Raw genomic sequence first — 19,681 nt, 5'->3', positions numbered from 1 at the left:
TTTTGTACCTCTGTGAGATTGTCCACTGCTTCACTGCTAGTAGGCCTTAGAAACATCTCTGCTTTACATGAATTACTTTTCTGAACTGTGAGGGGGTACCACTTATCAATGTACTGTACATGAAAGACAGGCAGATCTAAAGTATGTAATAAAGCATAAAATGGAATTATTCCACTAAAAGCAAAAACAAACATTGAATCAAGTATACAATCTTTTTCATAAAACACTGCACTGTATTTTGCAGTATTACGTGGTTACAGTTAATTAATGCAAATTCGTCTTTTTTTCAATCAATGTACGTCTTCCACAGTTATGCTGCACAGTTATACTCAAATAATGTCTCTAAGACAGCTTTTTGTCTGAACAGATAATCAGCACTTTGTTCACTATTTCTTTTCAAGAATTTATTAGCTATCTTGATCAAAGTTTAGGCAAGAACTCTTAGTTATTTCAGTGTTTTCAGACTGGTTTTGCCATTTGTAACTTTCATGTAGTCAACATGTTACTTTGTAAAGCACAAAACCATGGTTCACCAGTATAGTGCTCAAAATGCCATACGTAAATTCTCTTTGGTGCAATGACTTACACACACAAATATATTTGACCTGTTTAATCTGCATAGATCTAAATGGCAATCTTGCACAAAGCAGCCAAAGAAGAGACAGTGCTGGCACACTGCAACATCACAAATCAGAATCACATCAAGATGCATATAAAACACTGGCACCACAACTGCACCATTTGCATGTAGTAATTAGGCCATTCATTAAAGGTTTGCTTCAAATTCATTAATACATACTGCAGCGTGCTCTGCAGCCGGTAACCAATGTACCCCTGGGCACCTAGCATACTAACCACATGCTGTCCATATGCTTTCCAATTTTTCTGAGCGTTGTCATTTTGAGTACACAGTAAAATGGATAGTCACTAAGCACTTTCCATGTTGAAAAAGTGAATAAACAACAGGAAAACTTAAGGGAATGTCTGGCACTGATGGGCAGAAGGAACTGAACCTTTTTAGTCCTGAACAAAGAAGACAAGGGGAGATGATACAAGAATTCAAAATCCTCCAAGACGTCAGGAAATGGCTGGATGAAATACTTGGATCAATTAGCTACTAACTACTGAACTGACTAGATGAGCAAAAAGGCCTTTTGTTATTTGAAACCATTCTTATGTCCTTAACAACCAAATAAATACTAATTTTAAACAAGAAAACTAAGTGGAAATGTTTTGAAATCACTTATAAAGAAAAAAAACAACAGGAAGGAACTCTATGCCTACTGCACTGTAAGAATATACAGAAGCAGACAGATATAAACAGCAGAAAATGCACTGGTTATTGAAGGTCACTTGGTATTGCATTGAGAGCTAAGAAACAAATTCCATTACCAAACTGGGTTTCTATAAAACACAATTGTCTTCTTCTGCCAACTGAACCTATTTATAGGTTCTAAAACAGAGTTACAACTTCTCCATGCACAATTTTTTGAACACTGGCAGCAGTCTCTCCTGTTGAAAACAATATCTTAATTTTAAAAGGAAAAAAAATGATTGCACCCATTTTATGTAGGTCAGACTAACTGTTAAATAATGAAAACCCTACTGTGCTATCAGGGAGTCAAGTGAGTGTGCAGTGTAACTTTCTGAGTAGAAACATTAATCACACAGATCATTAGTGTCACACCTAGTACTTGTTTCCACCCAACAGAACCCCTTGGTGAAAGAATTACATTTTATTTTAAAAAGATGCATTCTACTCAAAAGACTGGAGAAAAACTGCACACAAATACAAAGCATTTCATACACAGCATTTACACAAACTTTGTGTAAATGCTAGAAATGTACTTTAAATTGAGTTAAATATATACTGTATAGACACAATGCCAGTTCTGAATAATTTGCTTCTTTTATTAATTGTATATTGCAATCATTTTGCACTGAATTTCACAGTGACTGTAAAAAGACTGAGGTTCCACATGTAAAATCAATCATTTTACAATCTTTTTACATTTTTCCCTCCAATCCTACAGGTCACATTAACTCCTCTGTTACTTCTTGAAATGCACAGCTGAACAGCACATACCAGTATGTTCACCAGAATATCATGTACACCAAGCTGTAAAGACCCCAACACTAGCAAGCAGCAATCTGTAAATCTTCCAATAAATGTCAGCTGCTATCATAGAAATCAATGCTTCAAGAATGAAGTGCTGTCTCTGGAGCTAGTGGCTGTAGAATATCACTTTCTTGTTAGGTAGAATCTCACTGATCCTTGAAACCTTGAAAGAGTGGTTTGAGAGATGTTCAAGTGAGATCCTGACTACTTGTGATCATTAGGATCCAGTGGCACATTTCAAATGAGGAGGGGTTTTTAACTCCAACGTCTGGATTAAACATCAGTAGTTCTCAACCTGGACCACCAATTTCTCCATCTGATCTACTACTGTACGTAATGCAGCTGTATGGAGAAGATCACCACGATCGTGAGGAAGAGGAATGATGAGAGAGAGACAGCCTGAAAAGTAAAGAGAGCCATGAGATTCAGAAGGAAAAACTGAGACCTGCTGGAAACAGTGAGTCAAGGACTGGAGAATGAAGTGTGAATTGTACTGCTTAGTTTAATTGAAGATTTGTATCCTACACAAGGAAGCACTGAATGAAAAGTAAAATAAATTCACAGATATACTTTGTGACCTGAAAAAAGGAGGTTTCTTTGGGTCCCTATCTATCAAGGTCACATGACACAAGCCATTCTCTCAACTCTGTAACAACCTGTTCAATTTCTATGTTGAATTGATACTTTTATTACAATATGTTTTTCTGGCACTTATTTAAGCTTATTTAGTATTTAAGCACTAGAAAAAGGAAATAAGATTAAACTAGACCCCAAAATGTACATAGATATTATACATGCACATAGATATAATGTACATAAAAGTTATGTCCCTAAACTCAGCTACAGTACTTATTTAGACACACCAGGAGCCTTTCAAATTTACCCCACAATCCAGTAGCTACTGCATCACCATTCTAACATGCATCTGATAAAACTGAAGGTAGAAAACCAAAAATGTTTTTTGTCATTATGCTTTTTCTTGACATTTCTATGAGGTGCTTTAACAATCAGAACAGAAACAGAATATTTCTCTCAACTCACAATGGTGTTTCTATGGTAACTGAGGAAAAGTATCAGTCTCCAATTAGAAAAAAATGGGATTGGGTGAATGTTTATCAGTATTTAAATGTGAGAGCAGAATTTACCTAGGTTTTTCAAAGGGATCATATTTCAAGCTTTTCAAGGTCTACTACTATTTGTTAAACAATTATTTTAACATCAGAAAATACTGTGGTAAGCTTTAATTCAGCATCACAATACTACTCGTTTTCATTGCTATAATAATTAAAACTGATAGAGAGCATTAATAACAATTAATATCTTGTAAACCACTATACCACTATCTTGTAAAACATCATATACAAGAACACAATAGAATCAGACATAAGAATCCTGAAAGCAATCAGACAGAGTTCAAACTACCAAAACAGATGTTGCACAACGAGTGGCTGAAGTATACAAAGTCATTAAGGATGACATTTCAGTGGAATTTTGTTCTATTTTAATATCTCCAGAAAAGCATATTGTTCCTACAAAGCTCTTATTTAAATGGAACCTCAAGTTTAATAATTTGTTAACTAGGCCTTTGTGAAAACTTTCAACTGATACTAAATCCTCATTCATGACATTTCAATATAAGACTTTGTCATTTTGAAAGGCAACTTTGTTAGGATCAGAAAACAAAACTTGTCATATTATCCGTTGAATTAAGTAAAAGAACTATGCAGGAATGAAAAGCAATATACTTAGGCTTACAAGGATCAGAGGCAGTGTGTGCCAATCTACACATGGAAAGAGTCCAACCCCAAAACCTCAGTACAACAGCAAACAGCATTTGGTTACTTTGTAAACAGAGACCATTTGACCTTGTTAAGAAGTATGAAAGCTTGAATAAACATAAGTACTGACAAGTGGTAATGCTATGCAATGGAAGATTAATCCTCTTCTAAATTCACATGTTGAGCGTTACAGCTCATTCTATGTCCTCTGAAGTCAAACTCGCTATCCTGTGACCTTCCAAACACACCAAAAAATGTTCATTTTATTTAACATTTATTGAACATGGATATTCCTGTAACGACAATGCATTTTAACATGGCAGACTGTCCTATTTAAGATCTGAAAATTACATGGATATAAAATAAAACTTAAGTGGCGAATGAATAGTGCTGGTCATCATATTCCTTTTCAAGCAAACCAGACTGGCTGGTGAAGTTGGTTATATTCTTAAATTGCTATTTAGCAATCAAGACCAAAATGCTATTATACTTTGGGCTGAAAGCAAAACGAGAAGAGACTATTCACAAATTGACAGCAGGCATCAGGGAAGCCACAGTCACAGATACAAACCCTCCCAAATAAATATTAGAGACAGGCTCTTTAACAGAATTTTCCTTTACCCCTGTTGGAAAATTCTCAGAAATGTATGACAGACTGGTACTGACCAGAGGTACTGACACCTCTGTGATCAATCACAGCATGTGAGTAAGATGGATGAGTGGTGGTCTTGAATTGACCATTTAGTATCACAAACATTTCCTCCCTTCATCCATCACTTATCACTAGGGAAATAACTTGCTCTTTCAGGCTTTTGCCTTCAAAGACCTGCAGCCAAAACCATGAAGTACATTCTTCAACAACAGCGAAAAAGAGAATTTCCATTAACAATGCATTCAACATCATCTCCCTACAACAGTACTTCAGACTAGCTAATGCTATGCTCTTAGCAATGATACAGGCATAATAATAGGTTTACTACCGATCATTTTTTTTATTTGTTAAAAGCACTTCCTAGCTCAATGGTCATTCATGACTTTAAAAAAAAAAGATTATGCAATGTCCAGACAATGGTGATACCTTCTTATTAGTAGCTGGCAGACAACCCTGCATATTCTATTTGCTTCTATTCTGGGAAGGTACTAATCATGTCATAATAAGGCGTATATCATGTGGAAGAACTTTGAAAGGCATTATTAAGGTGACACATTCATAAAACATTTACTATCACACTGTTTCTGTTTTTCCTAATATGAAAATACAATGAAGTTGTGACACAAACCTCTCAGGATGGTAATCAACCACATTCTTCAAACTTCAATGTTTTTGTTTATTTTGCCTCATTAAGAATTTAATGTAACTTGTTCAAACAAGTATACTAAGTAGAAATAGCTTATTGTAGAAGGATATAAGGACATGTTTGAAAGTTGATCTCCATTTCAAAAGCAGCTCTGCTTATCCATGTGATTTGTCTTTAGCTTGTGCTTGTTAACAATCTTGAGGTGGCGAGATCCTTGCTTGTGAGGAAGATCCTAATGGATCCTGCTGCTACAGTGCTTCAGAAAAATGAGAAGACCTGGTTAATGGCACAATTAGAGGGGTGTTCAGACCAAAAGAAGACCAGGAGGGGACTTTAAACCAGCCAGAAAGACAATGCTATTTGTGGGGTTCATCATTGGAAAGTGTCCTCAGCGGATAAGGATTACACCTTAACTTAAATCATTCCACAGCTTTTCAGTATTTCTTTATATTTAACTGAATATGTATTGATCAGATAGGATGCTGTAGGTCAGCTAACAGTATGTGCCCCTCATCTGTATATCTGTTGCCTAACAGTTAGATTGGAATTTTACAATTGGAACATTGGAAACTGTTCAAGGCCAGCGAATAGTACTGCCTAAAACCAACGCGGCTCAATTTTGCACTGTTCATGTTATGATCAAATACATAGCTATTTACAGCTCTCAATACAAATTTGAACAGCATTACCTTCAGGGACACATGGGACCTTAAGAAGCCTGCACCCTACATCTGAACTGAAGCAAAAGCACATCTGTAAAGTAAGATGTTCTATCTTACTTAAGACGAATGACTGGAGAGGTTAATTCAAGGACAAATCCAATCAAAGTAAGATTTTAATCTTAGCATACAACAATGTAACAAGCTATCTACCAAAAATGGAACAAAACTGACAGAGGCAGAAACAACCCTGAAGTCACTTTTTTATGCTCTGAGGAGCACAATTATTAGAGTAAGAATATAACATGTGTGGATGATGAAAATGCCTTTGTATTGCACATCTAAATGCAGGAGATTGCAATTAGAAAAACATGAAGCTATTGACTATAGCCAGTTGAATAAATAAGTGAAGAGAGAGACACTAATTATTAGTTCAGAACTTAATATACCTATAGTCCCAAGATAAAAGTAAGATTATACTGGGTAAATTAATAACAGGCAATAGTGGTCATTAGATAAATTGAAGAAAAATGTACAGTCCTAAACAAAGTATATACATGATGTGCACTGCACTGGAATAAAGAAAACAATTCCACTTCTTATAAGAAAATTAATGAATTAGTAATTAGAGGAATGTAACAAACAAAATACAAGTTCATATAGGTGTGGGAATGCTATACTGAGTGCCATTGTGTTCACTCAGTGTAATGAAGTTTATTATGACATTAGAAATGACAGCACATCAAAGACAGTAATCATGGGGCTTCCCTTGACAAAACAAAAACTAACAGCCTGATTAGTTAAGGGGTGACAAGAACAACAAACATCCTGGTGAATTTCATTAACAGGACTTACATTAAACCATTTTCACTTCTGAGTATGCAATAAAAACCCAGAACAGTCACAGACAATTGGATACAGGTAAGGACTGGATACAGCCTAGCAGGACACCATACAAGACATGCAAAGTGTTTGATCTTAAGATGAGAATAAGAATATTCTTTATAAGAATAGAATATGTAGCTTGAGGCTGTATAGGACAGTAGCCTACTGGGAAAAGATTTACTGTAAGTTCTATGGCAGGATCATTAAAGTCAGGAGTTGTAAAAATAGAATTGAAAAATGCAAAGAGGTTAGGCTATCTAGAATATTGTCTTCATTTCTGGGTATCGCATCATTAAAAGTAGTTTGAGGTGTAACAGAATGTTGAAAGCCAAACTTCTGTTATTCCCTTGCTCAAAGGCTTGACATACAGTAACCATGAAATATTTAGATACCACAGCTACTGTACAGTATGTGGAATTGTAGACGTCACCTGAAGAATGATTTTACTGTGGTGGTAAGAACCGCAAAAGAAATAAATACGGTTTATTCCCACATTTACTTTCAGGATCTATTTATCCAGAAAAACACAGGGACCTAAAGCAGAACATATTAAAAGCAAATTTAGTACTTAATAAAAAAAAGGCCTTAAGCTATGAGAGGTTAAAATTCATAACCAAATGCCAGATCCAAACAGTTCAATATTTCTTGTTCCCCCGTGTTTCTACTTCATGTTTCAAGATGTCTTAGAAATTACCCATTTCATTAATAGCCTAAACTGTCTTTAATTTGCTACAAATGAATGCAGATATTATAATGGTGTGTTAAAAGCCTTGTGAATGTCATTACTTTATTGATATTGCCTATCAAGCAGTATTAAAAAACAGAAAACAACTAATTAAGCCACACATTAAGAAAAGGTTGCATCAATACAATTAGTATTTGCTATTTTGGTAATAAAAGGAAAAATCAATTACTACTGTCAAGAAATTCACAACAGATCTCACCTCCTGGGAAGTTTTAACATTATTCAAATCTTTAATTAATTCAAGTAAAATTAATGACATACGAGAGGGTCTTCTCCAGTCGACTGCCAGTGGATCCAATAATCTCCCCAAGAGTGCAAAACGTCTGGCCAAGAAAATCCTGAAGAGACGTATTAAAACACATTAATGAACTGCAGCATCAGTGACTGTTTCTGCTTGTGCATGAATAATACACTGTGACTTTAAGGACTCTTGCCAGTTCTCAGAGTGAAGAAGTCATTGATCACTCCAACCCAGGTTTGGAATGAAAGCGGAAATTTCACTGTTCATCTCCTGTTTTTAACAGCCATTCATAAATAATCCCTGAGGGTACATATAACATTAAAGAAGGATAGAACAATATTTCTCTGTGCTCTCAGCGTTAGAAGGATTCCTCAAAATGGTCTAAAACCTTCAACTGTGTAACATTTAAAATGCATTAAACTTTTTTCATGGAATATTTTATTATTGCAGGAAGCTTGTGTTATGTAATTTCATACTCCGAGGATTATTTTCTATCAATTGTTAGTTTTGGATATTATTGCAGGTCAATGCTTATACACATTTATGTTAAACATTACAGTATATTGCGGTAAATGTTTGGTATCTTGCCTTTTACTGTTGTTTTCATTGATATTTTAAGCTCATTTGTAAATTTGATTTTTGCAAAATTCTAAAAACATTACTTTGAAATAATAATTATTTCAATACAGTAGGAACATATCCCCTGCCTTACCTTAGGCCACTGACTGAAGAGAATGCATTTTATTTGCTACAGACAGAAGTATTCTCAGATAAGGAAAACTGTATATTTGTAGCCATCAGTCCGACACTAGAAAAGTTTGGATATTATTCAATTATGAGTAAGCCCATATTAGAGTATTTGGAAAAGACCATACAGTACATAATATTTTCATAATTGATTTGCATCTCGGGTGATGATACTTATAATTGTTTGATAAATTCCACAGATTGTTTTCCTACTAAGTTTTTGTTTTGAAAACAAGTTTCGGGAAAGTAAATTACTGCTGATGAAATGTTTCAACTCCATTTCAAATCTATGAAACGGCCCATTTGTGCATTAAATGTGCTGTTAAAAGTGATGCTAATTAGTGCCTGGTGGTATTAGACAATGCTAATTACATTTCTGCACAAGAAAGTATCTACAGTATGAGAAAGAATCATTCCTTAAAACCATTTCAAACTCTTAAAATAATTTCAGTTCTGTTGGTAAATAGCATCTGTGAAAATTCCCCTTTGGTGAATATTTCTCTTTGAAGACCATGGGCATGAACAGGCACATCGTATGCTATTCCAAAAATATGACTAATTGCTTTTGATAAAGGACATCACCATGAAAGGCTTCCAAATAGACCATGAGTTCTGGTGCATCTTTTATAAGAGCTTGATTTCAAACACATGAGCAAAACGGCCCTGACTGACTGTGCTGGAAGAACAAAGCACAGCAGATGGGTTCTTTGAAATGAAGCAGAACCCACTTAAGGATCCAAACACAGAGAAGAACAAAGGCATTATGCGGAGGAATTCAAGTAGATTTAACCATTTCGTTTTCAACTTTGAGTTGTAACTTTAAAATAATTAGCTGAACTGGTTTTGCAGGTTTGGCTGCTTTTATTTAAAAAAAAAACCATAGTTCTCAGCATTTGCTAAGCATGTGTAAGGTATCCCTATCATGCAATCTTAATTATTGCTAGCTTTCATCAACACAGCAGGATTCCCATCATAGGCAAACATAATAGTCAGATAAAACTTATGAAACACCCAGAAACAACCAGTGTACTGCTTGAAAACAATATGATGAATGGAGGCACTGTTACACTGGAATGTGGTTGCACACAAATCCATACTGCTTCCACTTTTACCCGCCAGATTTATCCTCCAGGGATTCCTGCTTGTGTCACTAACACCAAACCACTGCCAATTTCAGGCAACAGGTACGGTGGAGAATGTACTGGATCAACAGTGGCTTGACAGGACTGATGTTATCCCCCTCAAACTTCTGAGAAACTCAGTAATTTAAAAATGCCACAGGTGTCCATGTCTTGATGCAGACATCTTTGAGATACAGGACTGTGGTTGGTTTTGTATTGCACCTCTCACTTGACCATGTAAGGTCTCTCTTACAATGACTATGCTAGTGCTTTTCAAACACTCTCAGTCTTTCTACAGCATATAATTCTCCTCTGAGCTCTAGTACCAAAAGAACACATCCTATTTCTGCAGTTGTGGTTTATTTTTAGGAAAAAGGTAATCTTTCACAGTTTGAAATGGTTTTGCGCAAGAGGCTATTAGCATTTTCATCTTTGTGGCATATTTGCTTTAAATGTCTCAACAGGTTACCAATACAAGTGCCGTTTAAGGCTACATAAAAATGCTTCTGGTTGTATTAAAGTCCTGTTAATACAATTCAATGGTAATGGTTTCTTCTTCATTAGTAGGGTTTTTTTCTTCACCTACAATGATGTTGCATGCAACAGCTCTGTTGTACAAAAAGAAGGAAAAATGTGGAGATAGGGGTACAGGTAAAAACTGAGTCTGGAATTTTTGCTTGACCACAGAAATATCCTCCAAAATTCTTGACGGCTTTTATGATAAACAGACTGTTTCAAAACAAGCAAAATGAGCCCAAATTATCTGAGATTTGCCTAAGTCAGTCCTAATGCCTGTGAGTTTTTCACCTTTTATTCCAAGGGGGGTTGTCCTCCTTCCTTTGAAACGGCTTGCTTTTAAAGAACAACTAAATCCCAAATTTCAATGACTCTAACCCCGACAAAAAACTTCAAAAGGTTTTACATGTAAGTCATGTAACCACCCCTAGAACTCATTTTGTCATCTTGTAAAACTGACATATCCCAGCAATGAAGCGTTGATCTCTGGGGCTCTCCAAACCAACCTACCATATGAGTGGAGGGTTCTACCTTTTGGGCAATACAGTTCAGAAAAGTTATTCACAAAACATATTGTATTCATGGATTTGGGCATTACAAACTAAAAGACGACAAGAATACACCTGAATATTTTTTTCCCCATTCAACACCACATGGAAAACCAATATCACCTTCGAACACTGTGGGACAAATGTTAAGCATTTTAATGGGCTTTAAACTGACAGCCAAAAATCAGATTTTATGAGTGGCAATCCAAAACATACTTACCTTCTACTCATCCATATTGAATTAGCAGGAAAGAAACAAAAAAGTGCTGTTAGCTGAATGTCTGAAAAGAAAAGAAAAAATGCTCAGACTCCTCACCTGCAGTCAAGGAGGGTAATCTTTGAAGCTGAAAATGTATACATCTACACTACACTCCCACTGTGAGAACATGAGAACAAATGCATTCCTCAAGCATTAGAATGTAGTGTACTTCATAGAGACGTACATAATCATAGAAAGCTGAACCCTGAAAAGCCTTAGCCACTTGAAAAGAAAAAAGTGAAATTGAAAGTTGTAAAGAATTTGTATCTAGTTCCATGTTCTTTCACATATTCCATATTGGTAGCTTCTGTAAAAGTTATGTAAAAAAGCCTTGATAATTTAAATGAAATGATAATTTACTGTAAAAAATGCAATAAATAGCTTGTCCTCAAAGTTATTTTTCAAACAAATTCAACAAGGTCAACTGCCCAATAACAGGATGTTAGAACGCTTAAGAGGAACCATGACATTGTAATAATGTGAAAAAACTCACTCACAACTCACAAATTTTACAATTTTTTACAATTTAACGTGAACTAAAAAAAATGTGATTTTGTTTATTTGTTCTTGTGGCTGAAGGTGTGACTAATAATTCCTGGCTTCTAGCTTGATAAGACAGTGCAGTTAATGTCATGCTTCCTGATACACTAGGCATAAAAAACAGGGGTTTATGTACATGCGGAATGCATTTCTGCACAGGGTACGACATTGTTACGGAAACCACTAAGTCAACAAGAGACTAAGACTCTGCTTTCCCCCCCAAGTAAAATAAACTTGGAAACATTAGCTTGTTTTTCAGCTCACCAGCAGACCAACATACATTAAAGCAACCAACCAGGTGTCCAACATCTTCTCCTGATTTAAAGATCCTGAACCAGAACAATACACACAGTAGACAATAATTCACTTAATATTTAACTAGATTTAACCTTAATTTTACTGGTGACTGTTTTAATCTTGAGTATATACAAAAATTCCCAGTATTGAAGTAATTTCACAATCGGCAAAGCAGTTTTAACACGTGTCCTAGTTAACTGCACTCACTCCCTATATTTACCCCTTAATTAACTGGTGAACTAATTCCTCATTTCTCCACACTGTAGAAGGGTCTGATGGCATGTCATAGCTGCCTCATATTGGCATTAACTGTGCTGGCTTTGAGTTTCAGTATGATTTTTTAAACAAGAAAAACGGTTTGCTGAAGTGATACTTGGAGAAATAAAATTTCTAAGCAATTAGCCACTTGGAAACTTTTAGCAAGGATTTGAAAACTAGTGGAGCAACCAAGATCCCCAAAATCTTAGAAACCATTGGGAGGCTGTATGAAATTGTAAGCACTGCTAACCATGAATTCTGCCCTCTGACTTGTCCAAGCTGTTTAATCTTTCAGCCATTTCGACTTCAGTAAAAGTCGAAATGGTTTGTGTGTAGAATGAGGCATACAAGGAGACATTCTAGGGTTTAGCTGGTACCTCAGAAAAATATATAACTTTTATCTTTTACATCAAAATATAATAGGACTTACATGCTTTGAAATGTTGGAACTTCTGGAGTCAACATTATATCTGCAAGAAAAAAGGCATTCACTGTGAATTCACTATGAAAAGGCTAAGTCTTTTATATTGATTACTGCTTTATCCAAATGTGAAACTAAACATGCTAAGCCTCATGAAATATACAGTTTTGATGAAAATTTGCCAGAAAACAAAATTAATAAATAATTCGTAATGTACCCATACAATTCCCTGCTAAGACACGGAAAAAAATCAATTACTATGAATTCTTAAAGGTTACTCATTGAAAAATAAAAAGGTTAACAGTGTATACAAATATACATTTTAGTGGAGAACTTAAAAGGCTTTGCAAAGGCTTGACTGTTTATCATTTTTATTCCCCCTTTCACACACAAGCTCTTCATGTGTTGGTACTAAAAGCAACTACTGTCTTTGGTCTTCTTGTGCTTTCACACATGTAAGATTTGAGTGGGCACAATTTTTGAAAAATAATTTTCAGCCTTCACTAAAAAAATTCTGGTAACAAAACACCAATAAAATGTTAATAAACTCCAGTCTGACAGGCCCAACAGTTAGCAATGGAATCATGACTTGTCTTTCACTCTCTACAGCTACGTGTATGATGTCTTTTTCAATGCTTCAAACACGTAATACAAATACCAATCAAGGCAAACGTTTTTACAATACACCAAGGATTGCAAACGGGCAAAGCAGATTTTAATTCACATGCACCTTTTCACTCCCCCAGCGCGCTTCTTCCATTTTACCATTGCATTAAATGTTACAGAGTTTATGACAAAAAAAAATTGTCTTTGAAAGAAGCCTAGCAGAGTCAAGACAGCAATCAGTGAATTGTTCTCGGACAGCAGTGGGGACTGGGAGCCATCAGAAAAGAAGCAAAACCCAGAGACATGGCCCTGATATCTCAGACCTTGAGAATTAGTACAGTGGATTAGTTTGAATTTAGTGCAATATAACAGGAATTACAAGAAAATACTTTTGGAAATCTCACACTCTATAGAAGAGGAATATTGAGCTGCCCCTTATAGAATAAAATGAAATTCCTGTATTATTATTCCTGTATTAAATCCAAAGAGCTTTATGAAAATGAGATTTAGTACTGCAGTGTAATAAACTCCCAAAATGTAAATATGAAGGCCATTTATTACATTTAAAAGTGGCAAAGAAATTCATATTAGAATCTGGAATCAGAACGACAAAGAAATAAATATATGCTTAACCACTTTGTAATGCCTTAAAGCATTTTTTTTAATTCCAATATTACAGAGCCTTTTTTTTTCTTTTAAATTAATAACAGCTGGATTTCATTAAGGACAGTCTCATATTTCTTCTTATTCTGAGCTCAGATTTAAATGATGTATAAATATGCAAATACCTCTCTCTCAGGACGAACGTTTGTGACACAAAAAGCACAGATCAGGCTAGCATTCCCAGTTGTATACTAAAGCCAGACAATGAATACGTTGGCACGCAAGTAGACTTTATATTCAGGTTTGTTGTTGTTCCATAATCACAAATACAGCTTCATGGGCATCAATATAATCCAATATACATATACATATTATATACAACAGTAGAAAAGGGGCAACAAAAGTGGATAAAGGAAAGGAGGTATATATTGCTAAAGTTCTAACATGAGGCTGCTAGGCTGCTTGTTAAGACACAAAAAAAGTCATTTTGCCTACTGCTTACCCCTGAGTGAGTAACGTGACCCCACTTGGTATTCCCTGACCAGTGGAGTGTGTTATTACTTTTAGAAATTGCCTCACTGCTCCTACAAAACCCCCAATTTGTTACAGGTCCACCTCTGTTTACTTATGTGCATAGCTAGCCGAGACTCTGTTATGTGCTGCACCAAAGGAAGAAGAGAGCAAGCACATACAGTAGGGAAACAACCTGCCTACTGCCAAACCAGCGGACATGATAGCGCGAGGTCCTGAAAGTTTTTTTTCCCAGCATTTTTTTGTGTGATCCTAACAAGCAGCCTATCTGATGGAAAAACAAATCTTAATCCATGCTCTGTTTTAATTTCCTCACACAAGAGGCATTACACTCTGTACCTTATTATGTGCAATATACCGGAGACGCACCTACTGTATAAAACATTTCTGCTATGGCACACTGCCCCTGGGTACTGCCAGAGTACAGTATGTCCATGCATGTTATTTGTATTCACAAACTGTGTACATGTCTTTTGCTGCCATCCTTTACAGGAAATTCAATGAGCATTTTAAGAAATGGTCCAGCTGATATGAGGGCAAAGTGATTGACATGGGAATAACTGATAAAAGATAATTCATGAATCTTTCAAAAAGTTCTGAGCAAGTTCCACCTCAGAAATCACAATCACAGCAGTGCAGATAAAAGATACAGTCATATTCATTTTTAGATGGTGGTGTGACTCCTAATATCCATGTAATAAGATTGAGTGGAATACTAGTAGAAGCCTACTGCTTGTACTTCTAATTCCAAAAACACTGTGGCATTCCTGAACCGATAAGCGTCCTCTTAAAATGTAGAAAAATACTGTACACCTCAGGAGATGCATATTATGTAAGTGTAATTTAGACCAATTGTCCTACAATTGCAAGAACATTGGTCTTCAGCTCAAATGAGAACCAATAATAAAAGGCATTGAGTTTTAAATTCTCCCACCGAGAATGGGATGGGATCTCCATGTTTATGGAGATCTTTTCAAAAGTTTTTTTTTCTTTTGATTCTTTGTCAAGAAAGAAAATCTAGGCAGGAAAAAAAAACCAATGGCATCATACAGAACACATCAGACACAGCATGCAGCAGATTTGGAAACTTTAAAAAGCAGGTGATAAAAAAACCACAAGACAAGAACTTGGTTAGTACTAAACCCCGGGCTGTTTTTATTCCACAGTGGTGATTTTCTCCATTTAATGAGCAATTTAGCCACCTCTTCTTAGATGGACAATCCTGAGAAAGTTAATGGGGAATGCAAAGCAAAAAGTCTCCTTCTCGATTAATGAATAAGAATGAACCTCTATACAACTAATTGCAATGCATTTGCTAGCCTAATGGGGCTTATAATTAATATGAGTCAAGCTCGTTGATGAAACGAGGAGAATAACACTGTAAAATGAAATAAAATACACAGACTGAAATAGTCTTAAGTGCTTTAAGAAGGTCACAGTGGTTTCCATTTTAGAATGGCCTAATGGATTACATTCAACAAAATGAATTAGATAAGTTTTTTGTGATTCTAATATTCTTGTCGTACCATGACAGGCTGGACCACAAATTACAGCCAACCTGCCACTTGAGGTCGCTAAAAGGCAGGGTCTAAAGGGCCTCTGTAAATAGGCTCAATGGGTGGTGATTGTAAAATTCTCCATCCTTAATAATTAACATTCAATGCATTCCTATAATAAAGACTCCATCCCTGTGCTTTTGAAAGTTTTATGAGTTTTTAAATTTACTCAGACTGGTTGAGCCACCTTACTTAGGTTGGCATCTGTCACAAGTACCCAGAACAAAACATACCCCATTTTTACTCTTGTTATATCCCTCATTCTTATGACTCATTGTGAATCAACTCACACCATCCAAAATATTAAGACCCCTCCAGCCCAATGAATTGACCCTTAGAGGCGGGTAATGCATCATTTACTCGAGAATGAGACCAAGGTCTATAGCTTTCACAACCCAGAACAATCCACATACCGTATATTAACTAGTAGGAATTAATAGATTCCTAATTAAATTAAAATGTGAATATTAATTTTGCATGCCACTGGCCTAATCTGAATGGGAATCCTACTTCCCAATTTGAGGAATAAATACCATTTCATGTTCAGGATGCCCTTGCTGCTTGAAGAGTTTAGCATGTTATTTGGTGAGAGGTTTCAAATTTTTTGGCCAGAGTGCATACTGTATGCTCATAGAGGTGACTTAATCTGTATAGTTCTAGTTCACCATCATATACTGTAGTTTTTTCTCTATTGGGATTATGCTGAATTTATAATAGAAGTTATGCTGTGTGAATTATACAATCTTTCCATTTTTTAGAAAGCAGTAGTGCTCTCCACAGCATCTATACCGATTAGAAAAATACACACACACAAATAAAACTCATGTTTTCCCATCAGCAAACAGAACAGTTTTTTGGACTCTCTCTTTTCCTGATTCCCAGTCAATTCACTTTATATATATAATAAATGTTATATAAAGTGCTCATTGCAACCTTTTTACAAAGTCTTAACTTTTGCAAATGTTACTTTTTACCCAATGGTTTTCACACACAATAAAAATCAATAACAGGATTCACAATAATTCCTCATACATTAATGCCATTTCTAACTTCTGCACAAATAAAAGGATTTTGACCCATAACTTCAAGAACCTTATAAGCACAGAATACTATTTCACTCATGAACCATTGATCTGACACTTATATGAATGGAAGATAAAACCCTTGGGACTCTTGTTGGAAATGGAAGCATACAGGGAATTCTAAGTAAAGAGCATAGAAGAGAAATCTAAACATTTTTTAAATAAGATCAAAGTGTTATTTTATCAATAACTGGCATTCAGCTCCTTGATGGTGAAAGGTTTCATACCTTTAGTAAGCAGTGAAAGGGACAAATCAATCTGTGAAATAAAACTCGGTACCTATTTTAGTGCCACTACATTGCACTTTGCTGTAGACATCCTGTAGTGCCGATTGCTCTCTACAGAGGAGGGCTGACTGGTTTTTAATTCCGTCAGAACACCTTCCCACTTTTCACTTTCAGATGTTCACCGTCTCAGATGGCTCATTACAATGTCTGTTTTGAAAACTCAGATTAAATTAGGTTCAAAATCCTATTCATAATTCTGAGGACATTTTCCTATTGCCTGATGCTGGCAGCACTACTACAGAAAACGTATCTAATAGCAACATTTACAAGTAGAATAATACAAATAATGAAAAATCTGACACCATTTGTTTAGAGATAAAAATCACAGTCTTGCATGAAACCTGGTTATGCATGAAAACACTAATAAAACATGGCAATTTCCGTACGTAAATGCAACCCCAGATTAAAACCAAATGTTAGAATAATAACTGCATATACATAGAAGGGACACTGTTTTTGTCTCTTAATTTTATTGTTTGTAAACTTGTTCCTGACAAAATTCACAGGACAAATAAAATGGATTGCAGATCTTTGATTTGATTTATTTTGCTATACTTGGGTTATTACAATGCTCTCATTCAATTTTATATTAAAAACAAAATACCTGTACATATTGATCTCTTTAGAAAAAAAATAATTTCTAGCTGTCACATTTGTAATTATTACTAAATCGTTTTATGTTGCTTTCAGTGAGGTATCACCATAGTTGCTGTGAAACCATTTCACATTCACCACGGTAAAAGCATTCAAATCAGCAAGCTTTCCAACAGCCAGAGCTTTCCTCAAATCCTTCTGAACATTTCAGTGGATTCAGGTAAGGTGTTTTGCAAAAGCTGGTCTGGCACTTTCTTTCCTTTGTTCAGAACGTCAAATGTTGGTATGGGTGTGAAGTTCACAACAGACTTAGTGGACATGTGTTCGCATTTCTGCAATTCTATCATCTCAGGCACCTTGTCTCCATTTAAATCCGATTCAATCACAGACACATTTCTAGTCACTGAAGAGATGAAGTACTGTATGTGCATTGCCATGATAGATCCATCCCAGTGACTTTAGAGTGAGCTCAAATACTGTACCTTTTCATCGCAGGCATTTGGACAGGAGCTAAAATAGTGTTAAAATACTTAAAAAAAGCTGGTCTTTTTATATTCTTGCAAATTGTGTTCTTAGTATTTACTTAAGACCAATTTGATTTTTGCCTTTACATTCCAAAAATAAACAAAATATAAACCAAGTTATCACTGTGTAAAACCTGCATTCTAAATCTGAAACTTAAAACAAAACCATTTTATCCTTCTGTAGCATGGATTTAAGATATACTCAAGATTATTAGAGGTATATATGATATACCTGTTAAAAAAGGTTTGTGTTTCATTTTCTCATCACAGTGCACATTTTCAGTAAATTCAATGGTAGCAAATAGTGCCATAGGTCTGAAGGGATACAGTATGACACTTTAAATCACCACTACATACTGTATACTGTATGCATAAAGTGTTAAGCAATGCACCAGTAAACTGGTGACATGTAACTATAATTACCATGACTTTACCAGTACAAAAGTAGGACTGATGGATCTCATTTCCTGGTTCAGTTTCATCCCCTTTTTATGCATTTGGTGTAATATTTGCAATTCTTCAATCTGTGGGTACTGCTCACACCCTAAGGTGGTTAAAATATCATAGCAAAGGGTCTGTGAAAAACTTCCCTTGTTTACTTTAGTATGACTGGGCAAATACCACTCTACTGTTCACACTGATATTGCTGCAATTGGAATTGAAAATCATTCCGATATGATACCATATAAGCTTGTCCTACTCTTATTCTTAAATGTTTTAGATGGCAGTAGGCAGTAAAAAGCAGTAATAAGGCACTTGAAAATAATTGATTAATAAAGTGCACTTTATCACAATAAAGTAGGACTATTTCTTATTTAAACAGTCCTGCTTCCCCATAGCCTGTATTTATATACACTAGGTGAAATTCTTCAATGTTTACATAGTGCCTTTAAAAATGAAAAGTACTGTATGGCTGATCTGAACCAAAAACAAAGCTTTAAATTGTGCCTTCACATTTTATTGTTTTATTCAGACACAATCATTAACAAATGCTCATCCACAAACTGCTCAAACCAATTGTTTTGGTTCTCAACACAATTAAGACTTCCTAGAAAAGAATGCAGAGTAATCCACAAAAAAGATCAACTGTTTCTAAATTATAAAATTAAATCTGTGAAGGGGAAAAAGTGTTATCTTCTTACTTACACATCAAATCGCAGATTCTGTTTCTCCTCAAAGAAGAAATCCAGGACAAATTTGCGCACAAAATCCGGATTTAACGTGTTATCAATCACTTCGGTTCTGCCAAACTAGAATAGAAAAAAAGATAAATGAAAAACAGAATTTTAGTTGTCTGTGAAAATAGGGAGATTACTGGGGGGGAAAGCCCCTGACTTTCAAATAATGATAGGAAAGTCCATTGGTTTCAATTTTATCTTTTTAAAATCAGTATCTATTCACAAATACCCATCAGTCTTTAGGGGCTCATTTTGGCAGCAGGACGTAATAGTGTATTGATTCCACTA

The 19,681-nt window shown here is 35.4% G+C and overlaps 1 protein-coding gene across 1 annotated transcript in view; it reads right to left on the bottom strand.

Moving 5' to 3' along the window:
• The window catches only part of cpne9 (copine family member IX), a 126,050-nt gene that overhangs the window by 81,786 nt on the left and 24,583 nt on the right, over positions 1-19,681 (bottom strand). Inside the window, exons 4-6 of the mRNA XM_088636740.1 lie at positions 19,362-19,465; positions 12,442-12,481; positions 7,746-7,822 (exon numbers count right to left, since the gene is read on the bottom strand). Coding sequence (XP_088492866.1) covers positions 7,746-7,822; positions 12,442-12,481; positions 19,362-19,465 — 221 coding nt within the window. The remainder of the gene's footprint in view (positions 1-7,745; positions 7,823-12,441; positions 12,482-19,361; positions 19,466-19,681) is intronic.

This window comes from Lepisosteus platostomus, chromosome 6 (genome assembly GCF_059453375.1).
Source record: "Lepisosteus platostomus isolate fLepPlt1 chromosome 6, fLepPlt1.hap1, whole genome shotgun sequence".
In the NCBI taxonomy this organism is placed as follows: domain Eukaryota; kingdom Metazoa; phylum Chordata; class Actinopteri; order Semionotiformes; family Lepisosteidae; genus Lepisosteus; species Lepisosteus platostomus.
The sequence above is the reverse complement of the archived record's forward strand: the minus strand, read 5'-3'. Positions and strand labels throughout refer to the sequence as shown.